The 16,164-nt window shown below is 37.7% G+C and overlaps 1 protein-coding gene across 1 annotated transcript in view; it reads left to right on the forward strand.

Moving 5' to 3' along the window:
• Nucleotides 1–16,164, forward strand: part of LOC141738323 (uncharacterized) — a 134,939-nt gene that overhangs the window by 4,170 nt on the left and 114,605 nt on the right. Inside the window, 6 exon segments of the mRNA XM_074573523.1 lie at nt 3,079–3,152; nt 8,588–8,689; nt 8,901–9,066; nt 11,633–11,782; nt 12,906–13,133; nt 15,385–15,516. Coding sequence (XP_074429624.1) covers nt 3,079–3,152; nt 8,588–8,689; nt 8,901–9,066; nt 11,633–11,782; nt 12,906–13,133; nt 15,385–15,516 — 852 coding nt within the window.

Raw genomic sequence — 16,164 nt, forward strand, 5'->3', positions numbered from 1 at the left:
TGATATTGTCTTGCAGGCATCCCCAGCCACTTGTTTCTGTATGTGTTCTGCCCCACACCGGTTCCAGCTATAATTACTTTGCGTAGCAAGTGAAATTTGGAGGAATTATCTGAATCGAACAAAGCACAGTGGTAAGAAGAGGTGGGAAAGCACTACAGCTGCAGTGGTTCCTGCTGAGACTGAAGGAAGACCTTATTAAGCTCTGGCTTTAAGATCAGCACCTGTGTGTGAGAGACCTTTAGTTGGTCTGGTTTGGGAGATGCACTACACTGCAGAGAGTACTAAATAGAATTGGGTAAAAGTTCAACTACTCTTTTTCATCAGATAACCTAATTAGTCAAAATGAAGGCTTCTCACCAGTTTCAGTGAGTTTTCCAGTCAACAGTGGAATTTCTGTTTCTGCATCTGTCTGGTCTAAACCAGATCGAGGGGTTGGCTGGGAAAATAAATGTAGGATTTTTGATGTATACCTTAAACTAGTCTTCCAGTTACTCTGAAATGATTTGGCTTTAAGCTTCTCTTTCTTGTACTTTCTTTTGACACGGACAAAGAAAGTCCAAGTATTTTTTTCATTGTGATGTAATGGGTTTTTCTGAAGGTTTACGGACTGTTTTTTCTAGACATCTTGGGGAGATGTGTAGAATGAGAAAGCTATTTCCAGTTCAGCTTTATATCCTTGAAAATATGTTAAGTATTAAGGTGGCAGGAGTGGAGCTCTCTATTTTACTGCGTGGAAGATTCCCCAGTATTTTTGGAACAAGTTTTATGTGATTATATATAAAGTAACTGAGTTCGTTAAGTTCAAGTAGTTTATGATTACCAATGATCCATACAAGTAATTATTTTACAGTTGACAAAAATTCTAGTAAAAGCTATGACACAGAGTATAGTCTGCGGTTAAATAAATCCTCCACTATAATTTCTGATTTATAGGCAGGTGTTGGGGTATCCTCACTGTTAATATACAAATTTTATTGATGTACTTCTGCTGTGTGTGATATTCTTCCTCCAAGATATTTTTTTACTCTGTTAAATGAGAATTGTCTGAAAAATTGAATGCTGTTAAGAGGAGACCTGTGTCAGTAGAGCACAAAGTAACTGCTCTTCAGGCATCTGAGGTTGCAGTTATCAGAAGGAAATGCAATTATCAGAAGGAAATAAACTGCATTTTATGTATGTTGAATTCTGTGATCGGTCTTTTTTATCTCTGGGTTTTTTTTTATGAGAACATGATCAGTGACAGGTGTCATTGCCTGTGTTTTGTCAGGGGAGACAGATAGAACTCAGAGAAAGATTTTAAGACGGAAGCTCCCTTTCAGTGTGATGTGGAAAATGCATATGCTCATCTCGTTAAGGTAATGAGGAATCTCAGAAAAACATATTTGCTTGTACTAATGCAATTTCCATGCTAAATCTAATGATATTTTGATGTACGTATTAAAATATTTGTGGTTTGTGGGTTGGGGTGGTGGTTTTTGGTGGTTGTTTTTGTTGTTGTTGATTTGTAAGAAACTGTTATAATTCTATCAGTTAAATATCAAGGGTTAAATTTTAAAAATCACCACCAAATCTGTGTTTCCATTGTTTCTCTTCCAGTGTTGCATATGCTCACTGATAAAATAAAAAATTCGTAATGCTTAGATATTCTTTATTAATATTCTTTTAAAAAGTAGGCATAATGTGCTCGTGAATAGACTAGTCTGGAGTGGAATATTTAGTGGATCTTTTTAAAACGTAGAGAAGGGACTTTGTTAGCATTTGTACAACTTTAAAGTAATGAGAAGTGATTTAATAAGTTAAGAGATTCGTTACAAGAGTATAAGTTAACTGCAGTTTTTGTTTTTATACTTCAAATGTAGAGTGCTTGGTATGCGTTTTGGGTGCTTTCACAGACAATGCAAATGTAGCTTTCTAACTTCTCTGCAACAATCTCTCTCGGTTTTTTTCATATGGATTCATGTATACAGGATGTATGGATTTCACTGCCAGGTTTAGATACGCTTAATATACCCTATAACTGTACTTTACTGAATACTCTTTTCTTCTTCAAGGCAAATGAAGAGATTGAGATGCTGGAAAAGGAAACATTACTAATGAAGGAATCTGCAAAACTATTTGAATTAGCTATTCCAGGCTACAAGCAAATGAAACAATGTCAAAGACTGGTTGCTCAAGAAAGTTTGGGATATTAGTGTTTATATTAATGTAAGATTTTTTTCTAAAAGGTATTATAAAGTTAGAATTTATTCTGAATGTTATACTCTTAATTTGATCCTAGAAGTGCATATAGTTGTGATTTAAAAAAAAATTTAAATCCTGCAGATTATCATATTCCTTTTGGTTTTGAAATTATAGTTGCTATGTTTTAGGATACCCAGAGTAAAAATATCTCTGTTCTCAAGTTAATCAATTTCAAGATGATAATCCCAAAGCAAAACAAGATTTGTAGTTTCCTTTTGAGCTTTTTTAATACTAATAACTTCCTTGAATAATTAAAATAATTGAGTGGAAATTCAGAAAGCTAGAAAATTCCACTTCAGAACTGAGGATTGTACATAGAAAGCTGTAGAAGGCCGGAAGCACGAGTCCAGAAAAGTCAGTGTACAGACCTGTGTGGGAAATCGGCCTTGGAAAGTTCTGTTTGCCTCAAAAAGTTGTTTTTCATAGGCAAGGTTAAAAACATATGGACTAGATTTTCTTTCCAGTATTGTTTGCCTAACATTTGTATTGCCAGGAGGGGGTGCAGGGCAGTTTCCCCTGCATCTCCCAGGTGCATCTGTATATTATCAGTGGATATAGGTGTATGTTCAATAGTGCAATAAAGATAGGTATGTATACCTCTCAGAAACTGTTGTTGAGTATTTAAACTGTTTAAATGCTTGGCTTTTGGGCCGAATTTTGAGAAGGTGTATTATTTTACATGCTTTCTAGCTAGCGGTGGTGTAGGGTTGGAAAAAATAAGGTCCGGGAGCTGTTGCTGTGTGATGGGCTTTCCCCTGCGTCCATTTATCTGTTATATAGCAGAAGCTTGTCTTTACCAAATGTTGTTGACACTTTTATCTGTACTTTCTGTTTCAGAGCAACATTGATGATTGGGCTAAAACCCAGTGGAGACAGATTAATGTGGAACAGATGGATGTGGAGCTCAGAAGGTTTGCCAAGGCAGGTTCCATAGCTGTCTTTTTCTGCAATTTATCTGTCTCAGTGCCACCCCTTCCTCACTCTTCCCACCCACTTTGATGTTTCAGTGGATTTGTTACTCATGTCCAAACCGAATGTTCTGGAACATGTTTTGTTTTGGGGGCTTTTCTTTAAAACTTTATTCTTCTGGATGAGTTTCCAGTCGCCGTGGAGGTACCATGGTCAAAACCGTGCTGTCGCTTCTCTGAATTGAAGCAGTGTGTGAAAGAATAAAGAAGGTGGGGTTTTATGACAGAAGAAAGTCATTATGTTTAGAGACGGGTGGAATTTGTGGAGATTTATCTGCTCTGCCCTTAGACATATCTCCAGAGTGTTGGGAGTTGCAGCAAAGATACTCGTATTTAAAGGGAAGGCACTTTCTTTGCTTCAGGTGTTTGCAGTCTTTTGTTGATAGTAGCCCTGCAGAAGATAGTTCCAATGGGACAAGGGAAGTATGAAGCAAAAAATAGCAACAAAGGTCCCCGGACCATTTGCAGGACACTGAAGGAACAGCTGTGATAGAACAGAATAGCAGTTGGGTGTGAAAGAAAGAAAGCCTTGAATCTAATGGGTATAAAGTTTCTTCTTCTTTACATGTTTGTTCCATTCAGGAATAAATAGGTTTCGTTGCATGCCCAATTAGTAGGGCTTTAAGAGAAAAATCAGACTTAACAGCAGATGCCTTGGCTTACACTGCTTCAAAATGCTGTGACTCTACTTAGCCCGTTATGATACTGGGGGTCATATGCTGTGATAGGGGGTGGAAAAAGTGAGGAGAGGGTTGAGATAACTGTGTTCCCCTTCTGCTTTTGCGTCATTCACTGTGGCACACGTGCCAGGGTCATGGAATAGAGAAGATGCTGATCACTGCCCGTGAGCTGATCACTTGCATCGTGTTCATCGTGCTCCAGCGTGCAGATGAGTCTCCCTTACCCCTCTGAATGGTGGCTTTGAATATATTAAATTTATGGATACTTTCACCTGCAGTGAAATAATTAATAAGAAAATTAGACTTAAATCATTAGGGCTGTGGTAAAGTAAATGGCTCCGATCCAACTGTAATCATAAAATCACTGTGTAAATGCAGTATTAATACAGTTCCATTACTTTAAGTGCCATGCTGGAAAGTACATTTCCAGAGCCTTTGCTTTATCTGACACATAAACCAATGACCCCAATAAAATCTTTCCTAGGCTTGCGCTAACTACAACTCTCCCACACTTCTGCACGTGAAACAGGAAAGTAGAGTTTTCTGACAAACCGAAACGTTTCTGAAAGTTATTAACAAGGTGGCTGTAAATGGCAGGTAACTGTCACAATTATTTTAATCCTATTCCTTAGGAAATGCGGCCTTTACGTCAAACTAGGACAGGATAAAAAAGTTTGTTCCTGGGATGTATACAGGGGCTTGGAGTTAAAGGTGAAGAATCTGGTGTCATCGCTGAGAGCGATACTGGAGTTGCAAATCCTGCGATCGGAGAGAGACGTTGATACCAGGTCATGAATATGACGAGAGTAACTGTTCAGCCAAAGAGACCCCAGCGATGGTCTCTCATGCTCATAGATGCAGGAGTGCTGTCACGCATGTGGTGGAGCCACTGCTGCCAGCTATTCAACGTGTAAGTGGAGCAGAGATTTAGGTTTGAGACAAAGGTATCTTGTGGGTTGAGAAGTGAATTTGTGGTCTCTGCTCAGACAAAAGGACCTAATTGTCTGAAGGCAGACCTGGCTTGCTAAATTAGAGGGTTCTTCCATACTTGGCTGTCTCCCTACTGAGCCTGAAAATAGCGCTAGGCCTGAAAGGTTCTCTGCCGCGTCTGAGACAGGAGAATACTTCCCAGTAATAATTCCTATTAAATATTTATAAGAAAACCAAGAAATGTGGCTACAAACTTTCCTAGATAGCAAAAGAGAATGTTTCTTGGTAGCGAACAGAGGAAATGACGGGCAGAGGGAAATGGAAGGTAAGGAAAGAAAGGCCACCTGAAAGGCCAGCCTGCTAGTAATTTTTTTAAGAATTAGTACATAGGGAGACTGTTGACCTGACAGTAGTTTAAAAAACAGAAGGGTGCCAGAAGGGAGAGAGATACATACATTTTACGCTACTGTTGATCATATAGCTGGAAAAGCAGAGAAGTTTGTATAAATCAAAGGGGAAAAAAAAAAAAAGTTATTTTAATTTCTCAAAGACAATCCCATTGGTTTTGATTCCTAGGGTATAACATGGACCAGTTATTGGTTTTCAAAATTTGAATAACATTTTTTTTAACCATTCTGGGGAAAAAAAAAAAGTTCAATTTTCAATCATTTTTAAAATGAAGAAAGCTGAAATAAAAACTCAAGAGAGAGTGAGCGTAACAGAATGTTTCTGTTCCAATATACCAAGCATTTTTCACATGCAGTTTTAGTGGAAGCAGATTTTAAATTACTTTTAATGGAGAAAGCTCCTAAACAGGCCTAGCATAAATTTTTTGTGATTTTTTTTTTTTAAATAAAAAAAATGATTGACTGTTGTCTTTTCAAAACCAAGCCTTGATTAAAGTTTTAAAGTTGCTTTTTTTAACTTGATGTCGCACAAAGCAGTAACAACATGTGGTAAATACTCCCACCACTCCCCAAGATTTCTAGTGTGCAAATACTGCGTCTGTAGTTTACATCAGCTTCAATGGCAGCTGTGCAAATAACCTTGCCTTTTAGTGTTATGAAACACAGTATGTCACAGTGCAAGACGAAACCAAAAAAAGCCCCAGTAACAGCATCAAGAAATATTTCATCTAGGCTGATTGAGTTCACAGTTTTGGTGATAATCTGTAAGTATATCCAGTATCTAGAGTGCATATAACTTATTTCATTGTTTTTTACTTGGATTCCATTTGAACGCTTTGTTGTGGGCTTATGTCTGTTTTTTTCTTATTCATTTACTTATTTTGCTCTCTGCTGTCGTTTTTCTTTATAGGTCAGGCTTTTATAGCAGAAGACACTACCTTGACAGACCCTCTGGGATTCCAGCTTCATAAAGGAGAAGATGAAGTCCACAGTATAGTTGACAACGCTGTGAAAGAGTTGCGTACTGAAAAGGTGACAGGTGCCCATTTTTTCCTTCTGTTTTTGCAGAATAGCATGTAACAAACTATTTGTTTGAGTAAGGTTTATTTCAAGAAATTAATGATAATAAGTGAATATTTTCATGTGACTTACCTAGGGAGCAAAATTCACAGCCTGGGGAAACTAACTTCTTGTCTGTGGTGTAGTTTACCATCACTGTGAATTAAATATAATTTAATTAAAGTTCGCAACTCAAAATGTGAAATGTGATATGTATGGACAGATGTTATTACTACTCTTCTAGTTCCCAGTTTTTGGCAGAAATCAGCCAAACATGGGCTGCCGTGGAATTTTCTTATGAAGAGCATCACAGGAACAGAGCTCCTTCATTAAAATCAGATGAACAGCTGCTTGAAAACTTGGATAACAACCAAGTAAGGATTTAATTAATAGAAATACTACAAGTATATCGATTTTGTTCACTCCCTTGATACACTTGGTTAGTTAAAACTTTTTTCCTGAATCTTTATTGGAGAGAGTTATGTTTTCTCAGGATGTTAGTCCTGGAAAATTATAGGTATGCTATGTAACTATATATATTCTAAAAAAATCCTTGTCTCCATGTGGGAGTTAAAAAAAATTACCTCTTTCTAAGCTTATATTTTCTTAGATTTTTAAAAAAATAATTTAATACTATGCTGTCCATTTGCAGTGTTTAAAGATGTCTTCTGTTATGATATGCAATAATAACAAGTTACAGGAGAATTTGTTAAACTCTTATTAGCTCTAGTTCCTCTATGTGATAAATTATTTTGATTAGTGCAGTTTTTCCCTGTTCTTTGTTTTTCTAGGTTCAGCTGCAAATGATTCTGAAAAGAAAATATGTGGTATATTTCATTGAACAAGTGAAGGGTTAGCAAAATAAATTAAACATGGCAGATTCTGTCATTTCCATTTGGATGGAAGTTCAACGCACATGGTGTCACCTAGAAAGTATTTTCACTGACTCTGAAGATATCAGAAGCCGGGTGCCTCAAGATGCAAACACATTTGATGAAATCAACAGACACTTCAAAGTTAGTAGAGTTAGTGTTTTATCTCCATTTCTGTCTTGCATTTGAATTATTTAGAGTGGGTAATTAAATAGATATTTTTTTAAATAATAGCATATTGACAGTTTAGTTTGAATATTTCTTTGATTTGCGTGTTTCTAATTCACTGGTTTAACATTATTATGAGAGTCTCGGGCTTACTTGGTAGAATATCAGAAGTGGATTTTGCGTTCTTTATTATTAAAATCAAATTAATTATTTACCTTGTTTTCCTTTTGCATGGACTGGCAGATGCTGGTTGACACATTATCACAAACAATGATTTGTGACAAAGTTCTGCAGGTCATTCCTTCCCATGACTTTAATATCTGCTTTTCTTCGTGCTTTGTTAGCTTTTTAACCTCCTGGAGTCACATAGAGATACGACACTTCTGAGTTACCGAAAGTCTTTCTGCGAAACGCCATATCATTTAGGACAGTGACAGATGAAATACAAGTTTATGTTCTATTATTTATTATTGGTCAAAGGTAATTACAGCAATCAACCTAAATACTTGAACTTGCACAAAATATTGTGTTTTAATTTTTCATTCTGAGCAAAAAAAGTCACTGAACCCTTGCTTAGTGACGAGAATAACTTCTGTGTTATCGATAAACTTATAGTTCAATCCACGTCTGCCAGTGAAAGTTCTCATGATGTTCAGTTCTGAAAAGCTGAGGTATGATAATGTTCCATAGGAGGAATATACATTTAAAATTCCAAATAAATTTCTAATTGTTAAGTCTGCAATTTAAACGATGTGGGTAGCAGCATGTCTAACTACACACCAAACAAAATGATGTCATCTATATTCACACCTTTGGACAAGCTGAGCACCCTGTTAAGAACAATGAAATTATTCATGGTGTTTAACACGCATAAGTTTCTTCATGGTGCATGTTGAAAACAGCACTGGGCTTGCGCATGTGAGCAGAATTATTGTACAAGTTAATGCTTCTGTTACAACCTGTCATTTTTATCTTGTTCGAAGAGATCTAATAGTATAAGCAGTGATATTTTCTTTCCTCCAGTGCAGTTCTGTCTGTTCATTTTAGATTTCCTTCATGTTCAGTCTAAACGCTGTCAAAATAGGTGTTGGTGGATTTTTTTTTTTTCTTTTGCCGTTTGAGAAATAGAACCTAAAACAAGCTGATGAGGTGCCTTCTTCCAGTTCTTTTTCCTAGTGCTTTCCTTGACCCAGTATAGTGAACAGTATGAAGTAGAAAAAAAATTGAGGGGAATTACACATGTTGCAATAACTTCCTTGCAGTTCCGTACAGCGGTTGGTGAGTGACATAGCAAATACAGAAAATGTGATGGAAGCTGCAGCCGAGCCAAAGGTGTATGTAAAATTTGAAGCTTTGCGGCACAGGTAAAATTTCCAGCATGATTATTAATTTTTCTAAAATGTAATTCTGTAACAGTCAGGAAATGAGAGCTGTCAAGTCACGCTTGCTTTTTGTATAGGTGTGAGACGATCTGATCTTGTTTCTGTTCTGTCACTTGTTTCTATTCAACATATCGGACTTCCAGTGCTTTTTATATAGTCAGTTACACTTGAGGCATTGGTTCCTTGTTAATAGATGGCATGATGTAAAAATTGTCAAGGGTCTTGCAAATACGTTCGGTTTGGATCAAATTCATTTTCTCCCCATCCGCAACCTGGGAGGTGGGAGTCTTTCTTTCAGGGTTACAGCAGGAGACAGGGGATTGTGCACAGCAAAGGTACCTCCTTCAACACGCTTAAAGGTATGCCTTGAACTTCCCACTGGCGTTCACTCTTCCTGCCTGTAGAGGCAGCGATGTTTGGAGTCACAGCCTGTTTCTCCTTGAAGAAAAATGTATAGGGTAAAAAAATACAAAACACAAACCTGTTTTTTTTTATATGTCACTTTTGTTATGAGGGTACCAAGCTAATAGCTGAAGCGCATCAGTCACACATAAATAAATGTGGGGTTTTTTTCCTCTCCAGATAGGCATGTAATTGAGTACTTTGATTCTTAATACTTTTTGTGTCAATAACAAACGTGAAAACACATTGGTATCCTTCATACATAAAAGAAAACCTGTGCATCTTAAGAAAAGTGGTAACTTTTCTCCCCCGTTAGACTGGTTCTTAGCTTTTAGTTTCTTTCTTCTTTTTTTTTTTTTTTTTTTAATTCTTTTATGTGCAAATAACTGCCCTGTCAAGTAAGAAATTTTATTCTTGTCCCTTACTTTCTAAGGCTGGACTCTGGAAGGTTGAAGGGGAGTTTCTGCTTAGCCAAACGTACCTTTTCAGGGACTTTTCTGGCACAATTCCATTCTCTTGGTTTCCTTGGTCTGAATGAGTAAAAAGAGCATATTATGTTTCAATTTCTGGGAAGGAAATATGTAAGGTTTGCCACCTTCTCTGTTCCTTACAGCTGTATTCATTGTTATTATTTTAAATGAAAAGTGGATTGTATTGTTCTGTTTTACTGTTTAGTCTGATTTCGTCTCTAACTGGGAGAGAATTCTTGGTGTTAGGATCATTAAAGGCACATGTCATTAAAATCTGTCTTCTTTTCAGGCTTTCTCTTTGTGAAAAAAGCTCTGGCTGGATATTCAGAAACCAAGTGCATAGCTTTTTCTCGCTTCTGTTTTTTCTTCAGCAGACTTGCTAGATGTCCTTTCAAAAGGAACACAGCCAAATCAGAGGAACCTCCTAGCAGACTATTACACGTCATTTTGCTTACAGAAAGGCAAGTTTTCCATCTAACCATGTGAGGAGATAGTATCGTAGAACTGCACCTTTGTTTCTGAGTGTTAATTTACTTTACAAATAGAAACGCTTTGTCTAAGGAAGGTAATAAACATTCTCCCCCCAGGTAGGATAACTACAAGGTGTTCAGCAAGAAGAGATTAAACCATCATTCTGAGGAGAAGTGTTAAAATCCTGTGCTGTCTCCTGCTGGAAAGTTAGCCACGTCTAATTTGCATTTATTTGGATTTTTGGGTTGTAGGTTTGTAGGAATTAGAAATGCAAAAGGTCAATGAGATCATCAAATCTATTCTCCTTCTGGCACAGATTGATCGAATTTCAGGCGTGCTGTGCGTAGTGATGATAAGTAAGACTGAAAGATCTATGGTCTCCGTTAGGCTGTTACCGACTGAGCTGCTGACCATTGTACGAGGAATGTTTTTGTGGCAATCCTCCTGTTTTCCTCCGTTGAACAATAATCTGCTAGGTTTTGTGACACTTTGAGACCGATTTGTATAAAAACACAGGCACTTTGATGTATTTCAGAAGCTGTATACTATGTTATCTACGTGCCAGATGATACTTCTGGCCTCGGTGACTGTCCAGCCGTGGCCATTAATTCTCTGAGTGCTAGAGTTATTGGTGTGTCTCAGGCAAAGCCTTTTTAGATGTGATGTGACACGTAACAGAAGAACTGATATTTTCCAAGAGGATGAAGGGTTTCTGAGGCCTGAACACTGAGCCTTTTCAAACACAATGACAGAGTCTCATAGCTCCTTCACATGACTAAATGTCAGTGACTTGTTTCATCTACGCGTTGCTGTGTGCCACATACAAGAGCAACCAAACAATTCTTCTTTCTAGTTGTCAGGAGTAGAGCATGCTGGTGTGTAGACAGTGATCTTCAAACTCCATGGTCTTTGGAGACGTGTATGGTTACGCAAGGCATTTAGACCCGAATCGACAATTTGTGAAATAAGCACTAGCTGTAATAACAATTTCAAGACTTCTCAGTTTTATATTTAGCCATCTTTGTCCTTCAGACCCTTCTGGCAACTGACGATAGTGTAATGAACTCTATTCACTACTTTATCTGTGACCATTTTCCCCTAGCTTTTCCCATAAAAACCTCCGGTGCAGTGATCATGCAACAGTCAGATAGCATTGCTGTGTCAGTCTGCACCACCAGAGAAATCAGAAGCACTCCTATTATTTGTTCAACTGGCCTAAGTATTCTTACACTATGGGAAAAAATCTGTTTTTTCAGGTTTTTTTTTTATTGCCTTTAAAATTTAAGAATGAAAATATTGCATAATCACCTGGTCATTCAGTGCATCGTACTCGCTAAGATCAGTTGAAGACTATGTGCTGAAAGCATTAGAATATGAAACGCAATTGTAAGATTAGTGCAAGGACTTCACGCTATCCATTTAGTTGATTAAAAACTGTGTTAAATTTTGCTGAACCACAAAATCTTATTGCGTATAGCAAATGGCAGTCATCCACTTTAATAGAAATATGCATTGAAGTAGTTTGATTGACACAGATCTAAGATAAATGGTTTCCTTATACGTCTGGTATTTTTGGGTGCAGGTGGCGCATCATCTTATCAAACTTTTTGACAACATTGCTGATTCTAAATTTCATGAGAATATAGGGGAATCTGCAAATACTGCCCTTGGGATGTACAGTAGGGAAAAGAAGTGTGTTTCTTTCTATGAAGGGTGTGGATGCAGTGGCCAGGTACATTGAGTTATGTGAAATATCCTTTACAGATTTTGCCCTCTTGGGGATGTAGAGTAAATAGATGCTTTCAATGGCATGAAATGCTGCTTTTAAAAATGTAAATTTAGAAAAATAAAAAAAGATTAAAAACTCCCTTACTATTATTTTTTCCAAATTTCAAAACATTTTGTGGCCCAAAACTGTATAATAAACTAATAATTTAATGAATTGTCAAGCTGCCCCTTGTATTTAAGTTGCGGTTTTGGTTTTTTAAGAAGTGTAGAGAGTTAAGTGTTTAGGAACAATGAAAAAGAAAAAAAATATATTAAAAGCCACAGAACTGATGAAGCCTATGGTTGAATGTTGCATTTATCATACTTCCTCTCTTCTGCCCTTTTATTTCATCTTCCATTATACTTTCAGATCTCCTCTTATCCTTTAGCACACACCCCTCAGACCTCCAGCTCTCTCCCATGTCTCCTATCAGCTGAACAGGGTTTTGGCTGTTTTTGAGCCTCGTATTTGCTAATTGGCCAGCCAGTATGTGTGCTGACTGGGTAGTGGTAGGTCAGAAAGAACAGATCAGCAGCTTGTCAGACAATAACTTATTGTTCTCAGAACAGGGCTGAATGGATAAGCGTTCACATTGCATAAAATCAATGTTGCATGTGGTTCTAATGATTGATTGTCTCAGCAGGGAGGCCCCAGACTGAATGGGCAAATATATGCAGCTTGCCTCTTAGAGATGGTTTCTCCAAGACACAGCTACATCTGAGTGCATAGAGACATAGGAAAGACTCTATTGTCTGTGTTTGCTGTTGTGCAGACACAGACTAAAATTTCAGACTTCCATATTTGCAGCTCTAAGACAGTATGTCTGTGTGTTTAAGTCAAGCGGATATGTAAAACAAAACAATGTCGGTAATTGGGAGAGGCTCCTCTGAAGTAAATCCTACCAAAGAGGCAGTAGGAGAGAGAAAATGGAAGGGAAAAAACCCCACTCTCAGTTCAAGTTTGTAAAGAATGCGTACGTAAAGAAAATCCTTTGTAAAGATTAATGAGATGAGCTTCCTATATTGTTATCATTTATGTTACGTGCATAAATTTATGCATGTTTGGGTTTTTTTTCTTCAAACGGTAGAGTCTTGGCTGCAACGCCTTGCGGAAACTACACAAAAGAGTGCGCCTCCGCGTCATGGAGGCAATACCGGCCTATGAAGAGAAGCAGAGCGAGCCGTGGGGGTTTGACTGCCCAGGCCAGGTTGCACTTACTGGTTCACACATCTGGTGGTTTTCAGATGTTGAAATGGCATTCGGTAGGCTGGAAAAGAGCTTGGCATCAACCCTGAAGGACTGCCACAAGAAGCAGGTATGGATATCTTCTTTTTGCTCAACTCAGTGAAAATGGTCTCATAAAAAGAGATGGGTGGCGTATCTAGTGATTTCAGTCCTGTAGTAAATTAACTGCTATTAGCATCTACTGAAAAAAGTAATATGCCTTTTGCTTCCTTTTCTGTTTTCTCATGGGCGTTGTTATCACGTCTTAATTACTGGTGTTTCTGTAGGATTATTCTGAACTGAGATGAAAGGCAAAAGCAAAGATACTTCCAAACATCAACTATGATGGTGTCACAAGAACAGAATATGCAACCAGTACGTATATGAAATACGAATACTAAACATATATTTATGTAAGGAAGCCAAAGCTGTTGGTTTTGTTTGTGTCAAATCAAACTTCTAGTTTGATACTTCAAATACTTCTAGTATTATTAGTTTTGGTCCTGCTTCAGAAGGGTGCCTTCTGCAGTTTGATTTTTTTTTTACTTCACCCTTGTTTCTGGTGTGAGTATTGTTTCTCTTTGTGAAAACCCTAAGTAGTTTTGCTTCTCTTTTCCAACCTAGAAAATCTGCCTAAGGGAAATATGAAATAGGAAAGAGACTTTTAAGGGGGAGGAAATCTGATAGAGGTGGATAAAGATTAATCTTTGTTTGCCCTTTCTCATAATACAAGACCTATAATAGGCACTACCTGAAGCTATTAAATAGCCGACTTTAAACAAAAGAAATACTTTCACACAGTGTACAGTTTAAAATATGGAACTTCTGGCTACAGAATGACGGAAGTATAAAAAAAAAAATCATATGAAAGGTTAGCCAAATTTCAGTCCAGTTCATGACTATTAAATATGATGATAAAATAGGTGGTGTGGTTTTGAGGGTTTGGGTTTCTTGGGTTGTTGGGGTTCTTACTGTTTAGTAAATTCTGGCTGACGAGCCTGTGACAAATTGTGCCATGTATTTCCAGGACATCCATCTCCTGGACTCGTTTTTTATGAGCGTTTTGTTGGGGTTTTTTTTTTTGTTGTTTTGTTTTTTTCTTGTTGGGTTGGTTGGTTGGTGTGTTTAGGTCTGGTTTGTTTTTTAAAAATCTCTGCTAGCTTCTGTGAAAGGCAGAGACTGATCCATGATGAACCTCTAGGTGATCCAGGCAGGCTATGTTTCTGTGGTCACTTTGCAAGTAGAGCAAAGCACTGTCTCATGCTGCTGCTGCTTCCTGATGGTGTAACCTGTGGTGGGCGCTTTGGACTGGTTCTGCTGTAAAAAGGGTGGACTAGGAAAGATCACCTGGACCTCTCTGCAGGTAGCAGCTCACTGCCATAAAGAAGTGGGGCTTTGGGTGTGTTTAAAAGAAGATGCCAGAAACATTTCAGTGTACCTGACTCTTTCATTCGAGATGTTGCTATTGATGATATGATACAGAAAAACAAGAAGCCTGGTGAAGTTACCTGCTGGTTTTATTTTTTTAAGCAGTTTCAAAATCTATTAGGCCATAGACAGTGATTCTCAAATAACTTGTTCGATGGAGTATTACATTCAGGGACTTTAACTCTGTCTCAGTAAAAAACAGCACCAGCAGGTGGTTTTGTATATTAAATAATACAGAGAGTGTAGTGTTTTAAGATCTCACTAGTTCACCACCCATTTTTAAGCTGGAGTTTTAAAACATGTACAAGCATAGTTCTGTCTCACGCTAGCTGCCCAATAAAATATATATTTCTATTAATGTTAGTTATATTTCCCTCCTTAAAATTACGTGCATTAGCTGCGTACATTTTTCTGTCCTATTAATATGAAATCTGAAAAATTCCATAGGGTCTTTCTACTATGTAAGTCTGTATAATAAATTCATGTCATATTTTGTGATTTTCCCTCTGTTACTTTGCCTTTTTTTAAAACGTGTTCTTTCCTAAGGTGTATTTTCAAACAGTTCTCAAGCAGTTAGTACCACAAGTTTTGCAGAGTCTGGTGCATATCTCAATGGAGATAGTAGCCACAAAATTTACAATTCAACTTCATGTAAATCTTCTCGTTCTTCCTACCCTGCCTACTTCACCATCTTCAGTATTTGTGGATTGTCGTTGTCTTGGAGGTGTTTGAATTATCTGTTTAAACCAGGATTTATTCTGGCATCTGAGGTTTAATATCAGTAGATTTGCACATAAAAGCTAGTTTTTGTGGTGATTTAATTCATGATGTAGGCAGAACTAATTTCTAGTAGCAATAATGATAGATGGTACTGGGACGCATCTGGTCTTAGACGGTTACTTAAATCCTTTCAGGTCACTCATCTAAATGCTCTTATTACCGTGCTGCTTGGAGAACTTCCTTTGGGTGATCAATGGAAAATCATGACCGTTTGCACCATAGATGTTCACACTAGAGATGTCGTAGCCAGCCTTGTAGCTCATAAGGTATGTGTTTGGATCAGCTATATTTTATGTTCACGGTTTTAGTGGATTTGAGAAGAGTTAATAGTACTTAAACCAAGTTTGGGTCTGGATCTGCACGTGGGCATGAGGGAGGAGAAGCTGTAATAGTTATAATCATGAAGACAGATTCAGAGCTGTGTGCCACACCTGTGTTTTCGTCAGAAATTGCCTTCTGAATTTAAAGTTTTCCTGAACAAAAGTCAGGTGTCCTGCTTCTGGGAACCGCTCAAACTTTTAGTGGGTTTTCTGTGAACGGCAAGATATTTCCTTTAAATTTCAGATCACAAAACTGAGTGCAGACAATCCTTGGGCAGTGTGAGCGGTTTTTCCAAAAGTCTTCAGTTACCTGCTTTTAATTATTCCATCTTCAGTCCTTCCCAGTGTGTTTTTGCACTCCTTTTAGAGGCATACACGTGCATCCTTAGAGCAGGGCACTCCTCTCCTGCGGTGACTCTTTATGAGTGCATACAATGACAATTTTGAGTGTTTATTTAAACCAAAGTGCTCTCTCTGTGAGTAACTTTGTTCAGGTAAAGCTAAGGTGGCTGTCATATGGTGCTGGTTTGAATGCGTGAAGTGTTTCACTGTATGGGGAGTGAAATGGGAAAGAATTCTCATTTTCCTTCTGAC

The sequence above is a fragment of the Larus michahellis genome, chromosome 2 (assembly GCF_964199755.1).
Source record: "Larus michahellis chromosome 2, bLarMic1.1, whole genome shotgun sequence".
NCBI lineage: Eukaryota > Metazoa > Chordata > Aves > Charadriiformes > Laridae > Larus > Larus michahellis.